This window comes from Tachysurus vachellii, chromosome 11 (assembly GCF_030014155.1).
Source record: "Tachysurus vachellii isolate PV-2020 chromosome 11, HZAU_Pvac_v1, whole genome shotgun sequence".
NCBI classification, from domain to species: Eukaryota; Metazoa; Chordata; class Actinopteri; order Siluriformes; family Bagridae; genus Tachysurus; species Tachysurus vachellii.
The window spans coordinates 642,879-648,965 of record NC_083470.1 but is presented as its reverse complement, the minus strand read 5'-3'; the positions used below and the strand labels follow the sequence as shown (position 1 = coordinate 648,965).

Sequence of the window (6,087 nt, the reverse complement as noted above, 5' to 3'; positions counted from 1 at the left end):
GCGGGAAGCTGGCCCCGTTCCTCTTCACCATCTACGCTGCAGACTTCATGTACAGCTCAGCAACCTGTCACCTAGAAGTTCTCTGATGACTCTGCCATCATCGGTCTGATCACAGATGATGGTGACACTGAGTACAGAGGACTGATTCAGAACTTTGTGGACTGGTGCTAATGGAGCTGCCTCCAGTTAAATGCGGGGAAAACCAAAGAACTGGTGGTGGATTTCTGTCGGCACAAACAAACTTCATTACCCTCAGTGAACATTCAGGGAAAGGACATTGTGAGAGTGAACTCTTCATCTGAACAGCAAACTGGACTGGACAGACAACACTGAGGCAATCTATAAGAAAGGGCAGAGCAGACTCTTTCTGCTGAGTGGATTAAGGTCTTTTGGATTGCAGGGAGAGCTACTAAAGACCTTTTTTGACTCTGTGGTGACCTCAGCCATATTCTATGGTGTAAGTGTCTGAAGCAGCGACACAGACGCTCTTTTCTCCCTGCTGCTATTAGACTTTACAATCAAAGCTGCTCCCAGTGAACCAGTCACCATAATACACACCGTTATTACTGTTTCACTGCAATAATAAACAATAATAAAGTATTTAAACATGTGCAATAACGGAAATGTTAAAAACGTGCAATATTACCTGTGTGCAATGTGTCTGTTAGTGTAACTACTTACTCGTGGTCTCTTTTTTCTTCTTTGTATTGTATCACTGTGTTGTGTACAAACTGTATATACATATATTATAATATGTATTTTTTCATTTATATATTTGCAATTCTTTTTCTTTGATACTGTAACACAGAAATTTGTCCACTGTGGGACGAATAAAGGTATATCTTATCTTATCTTATCTTATCTTATCTTATCTTATCTTATCTTATTGTTGTTTTTTTCACAGGAAATCATGGCCCCTGTTCATGTCTGAAGTGACAGAAGAAAAGAGAGATTGTGCGTGCGTGGGGGTGCTCAAGTGTGTGTGTGTGTATGGGTGCACGTGGGTGCATCTGTGGGTTTGTTTAAGGGTATGTTGTGTTTGTTTGTGGGTGTGTGTCACATTGATGATGGCTGTGAATGTTTTTTTGGTGGGGAAACAATGCTGTATTTTTTTTATTAGATGCAGCGTGTGGTGTAAATGTGCAGTTCCCAAACCAGACAGTGATGCAGCTGCTCAGGATGCTCTCAATGGTCCCTCTGTAAAAAGTAGTCAGGATGGGGGGAGGGAGATGTGCCTTTCTCAGCCTTCATAGGAAGTAGAGACGCTGCTGGGCTTTCTTGGTGATGGAGCTGGTGTTGAGTGACTAGGTGAATTTCTCTGCTAGATGAACACCAAGAAATTTGGTGCTCTTGAGGATCTCTATAGAGGATCCATTGATGTTCAGCGGAGAGTTGATGCTCTGTGCTCTCCTGAAGTCAACAACCATCTCTTTGACATTCAGAGACAGGTTGTTGGCTCTACACCAGGTAGTTAGCTGTTGCACCTCCTCACTGTATGCTGACTCGTCGTTCTTGCTGATGAGACTCACCATGGTCGTGTTATCTGATGCTGAGAAGCTAGTTTTGTTTTTGTTTTTTTTTTAATGTTAAAAAAGGTTGTAATGATGCGAGTATAACTTTAAGATAATTTGCTCCGCGCACAGCGCCATCCATCACATTAGGCGTTTGTCTGAATACATTTACAATTACAATACAATTATACATGAAGTTATAACTGTTCCAAGGCGCCAGCTAACGCTGTACGTGTGTTACAGGCAGCAGTCTAATATTGGGGGTCGCGGTCTGAAAAGTTTGGGAACCCCTGCTCTAATACATCAGACCAAATGCACATTATCATCTAGTACTTGCTAATATTATCAAGATTATTTCCTCTCCACTGCTTCTCTCTTTCTACCCATCTCGAGGCATCCAGAAATTGTACCAGCTTCCACTTCTTGAAGGTCATGAACGTTCAAAGAGAAGTTATGAACTCCATGTGGTCTTTGAGGACAACAATCTCCACATCACTACAACATTTATCAGACTGTATATTTATAATCACACCCCCAGTGTCACCCAGATGAGGATGAGGTTCCCCTTTGAGTCTGGTTCCTCTCAAGGTTTCTTCCTTTACCATCTAAGGGAGTTTTTCCTCCCCACAGTCACCTGAGTCACCTCAGACTTGTTCATTGGGGATAAATACATACACATTTAAATATATCTAATATTAATCTGGAACTTTTGTATTACATTAATCTTTATATTATTCTTTATATTAACCTTCTGTTCTGTGTTTATGTTCTGTAAAGCTGCTTTGAGACAAAGTCACTTGTTAAAATCTTTATACAATAAATTTGAATTAAATTTGGATAAAGGAACAGGAACCAAAAAATTGTATGTATGTGTGTAATACAGTGTACTGAGAATATGCCGGAGACATTGTGTGTGTGTGTGTGTGTGTGTGTGTGTGTGTGTATCTGAAGTCAGTCAGAAGAAACCCTGACGTGCCCTTGGGGAAGTCGTAACTTTTACTTGTCCTAAAGTCTCTTCACTGCTACAGTGAGTTATTAAAATGCTTAACATCTGCACAGAGGAACTAAGAAACACTGTGAAACACTGCGTGTGCTCCAGTAAAATACTGAGTGATAGAGCGTGATTATCTGATGCCTTTATTATATTACAGCCATGTGGTGAGAAACATGTCACTACACTCCAAAATGTACACATCAGAAATCCACAGCTTTATTTTAATTTTTGAGTGAAGTTTTGTGGTTGAGTTTAGATCATTTACTGATGTCGTCAAAGTGGAACTCCATGGCAAGGCACTGTGAACACACACACACACACACACACACACACACACACACACACACACTTACCCTGGATTACAGTACAGTCTAAATCTGGAGACTCATTTACTGTATGTTCCACTAGAGGGCACTGTGGCATTGCATTTCTCTATAATGAAGACTTTCTCGCTCTGTGTCTGTGTGTGTGTGTGTACGTCGATGTGCACGTGCGTGTGTGTATGTGTGTGTGTGTGTTTGTGTGCCTGCGTGTCTGTGTGCGTGTCTGTGTGTGTGCCTGTGTGTGTGTGTCTAGGCGATACAGCAGCAGTGGTCTTCAGTAGCAGTGAGGGAATCGTGTGGATGAAGCCTGATGGGTCTGAGAATAAAAAGATCACCAACACAACAGGAACATCAGGAGCTTTAACCTCTCACACTGCTGATAACACACTGTACTGGACCAACACTGAACACATCTACAGGTACTGAACACACACACTGTACTGGACCAACACTGAACACATCTACAGGTACTGAACACACACACTGTACTGGACCAACACTGAACACATCTACAGGTACTGAACACACACACTGTACTGGACCAACACTGAACACATCTACAGGTACTGAACACACACACTGTACTGGACCAACACTGAACACATCTACAGGTACTGAACACACACACTGTACTGGACCAACACTGAACACATCTACAGGTACTGAACACACACACTGTACTGGACCAACACTGAACACATCTACAGGTACTGAACACACACACTGTACTGGACCAACACTGAACACATCTACAGGTACTGAACACACACACACACACTGTACTGGACCAACACTGAACACATCTACAGGTACTGAACACACACACTGTACTGGACCAACACTGAACACATCTACAGGTACTGAACACACACACTGTACTGGACCAACACTGAACACATCTACAGGTACTGAACACACACACTGTACTGGACCAACACTGAACACATCTACAGGTACTGAACACACACACTGTACTGGACCAACACTGAACACATCTACAGGTACTGAACACACACACTATACTGGACCAACACTGAACACATCTACAGGTACTGAACACACACACTGTACTGAACACATCTACAGGTACTGAAAACACACACACAATGTACTGAACACACAAACATACAGGTACTGAGCACACACATGTACAGGTACTGAGCACACACACATATACACGTTTGCAGGTAGTACTGAGCAGACACACACATACACACACACACGTGTTTACAGGTACTGAACACACACATGTGTACAGGTACTGAACACAGACACACACATGTGTACAGGTACTGAACACAGACACACACATGTGTACAGGTACCCCACACACACACACACACACACACACACACACACACACGTGTACAGGTACCACACACACACACACACACACGTGTACAGGTACTGAACACACACACACGTGTACAGGTACTGAACACACACATGTGTACAGCTACTGAACACACACACATGTACAGGTACTGACCACACACACACGTGTACGGGTACTGAGAACACACACAGACACACACGTGTACTGAACTCTGAACTGTGTGTGTTCTCAGGTTGGTTCTGGATGCATTAGATCATGAACCCACAGTGATGTTCTCTGGAGTCAGTGGGATTGTGGGTCTGGCTGTGGACTGGATTAATGAGGTTCTGTACTGGACCAGTAACAGTACTGGAGCTGTTCATGCTGCAGAACTGAACGGATGTGAACACACTCCTCTAATCTCGGGTCTGTCGTCCCCGACCGCTGTCGCCGTGCAGCCTGTAGTCGGGTCAGTTGTGCAGGTTCTAACTCCAAGTAAATGATGAATAAACTTTAACTGGTTTAACTTCAATAGAAACTTTCACTCTTTCTCTCGATTAGTTTCCTGTTCTGGGCCGACGCTGGAGTTTCTCCCAGAATCGAGCGCTCTGGTCTGAACGGACAGAACAGGAAAATCCTGGTCAGCGCCATTATTCAGAACCCCGTCTCCATCGCTCTCGGTTAGTACACCTACATCCCTCCATCCATCTCTCCATCTCAGTTAATACACACACACTTCATCTCTCCATCTATCTTCTTCTAAGATTGATATCTCACCCTTTATCTCCCCTGTCCCTCACTTCATCCTGAAATCTGTTCTAAAACAATGTACTAAAGATCACACACACACACACACACACACACACGCGCACACACACACACACACTGCAGTGAGTTTTTAGCCCGTTATTAAAGTGGTGATTAACGTGGTGTTAATGAGCAGACGTTCCCCGTGGGCTGCTGTACTGGGCCGACTCGGGCCTGAACACCGTGTCGAGGGTGGCGTATGACGGCCTGCACAGAAAGACGGTGGTGGAATCAAACGGTTATCTGAACCAGCCGTTTGGACTGGCCGTGTTTGAGGTTAGTGTTTTCAGCTTGTGTGCTGCAGTGTGAGAAAACACACAGTCTGTACGTCCTGTTACACTCCAACACCAAGTCACATGATAGTGACGTTGCATTGAAAATCCCTTATTTCATTTATTTTACAGTTTTTCTCAATCAATTTGGTACATTTCTCCAAACTCAGGTAACAGCTCTCAAAACAGTTAACACAGTGATCAGTACACTTTGTAATTGTCCTAAACAGATAGTAAATTCTCCTTCATTTCATACAAATCACAAATCAAAAGCATAATTTTCTCAAAACACTGTGCACAAAAATCCCTAATTTTACATTTATTTCTTTGTGTATCTTCAGCTAAATTTGTTATAAAATCAGAGAACACACTTTTAGTTTTGATGTTAATATTGAATTTTAATAAATGCATTACTAGAATAAAATGCTGTGCATTTCATTGTGCATTAAATGCATTTCATTTTCACTGTGTGTTTCATTGTGCGGCGAATACTTAACGGTTTCGCCAGCATAAGAGTGTGTTTAGTTTGCTGTTAACTGTTTTGAGAGCTGTTACCTGAGTTTGGAGAAATGTACCAAATCGATTGAGAAAAACTGTAAAGGTTGCACATATTTTTAAATGTTGTCCTGTGGTCCTTGTCGGGGCAGAAATTTAAATGAAACAAAAATACATCTTTTATATAAAAATATAATTGTGATAAATTAACAAGCAAACTTCAAATTTCATTCTTCATTAATCTGTTTTTCTATTGTAATATATACTGTATATGTTAGTGAGAGACGCGCGTGCACACACACACATACACACACACATACACACACGCACACAAACACACACACACACACATGCACACACACACACACAC

At 42.3% G+C, this 6,087-nt stretch overlaps 1 protein-coding gene across 1 annotated transcript; it reads left to right on the top strand.

Moving 5' to 3' along the window:
* The first annotated feature begins 3,055 nt into the window (after positions 1-3,055).
* On the top strand, positions 3,056-5,259 carry LOC132853785 (low-density lipoprotein receptor-like). The gene is made up of 4 exons (XM_060881742.1): positions 3,056-3,247; positions 4,397-4,612; positions 4,705-4,823; positions 5,087-5,259. Exons 1-4 carry the CDS (start codon positions 3,129-3,131, stop codon positions 5,257-5,259), a joined length of 627 nt encoding a protein of 208 aa, XP_060737725.1. The 5' UTR covers positions 3,056-3,128.
* Positions 5,260-6,087: the final 828 nt, after the last annotated feature.

Bases quoted from the DNA above. Each gene is read 5' to 3' on its own strand.
- LOC132853785 (XM_060881742.1), top strand. From the start codon at position 3,129: ATGAAGCCTGATGGGTCTGAGAATAAAAAGATCACCAACACAACAGGA. The intron at 3,248-4,396 runs GTACTGAACACA...GTGTGTTCTCAG, and splicing joins AACACTGAACACATCTACAG to GTTGGTTCTGGATGCATTAG. The intron at 4,613-4,704 runs GTCAGTTGTGCA...TCTCTCGATTAG, and splicing joins GCCGTGCAGCCTGTAGTCGG to TTTCCTGTTCTGGGCCGACG.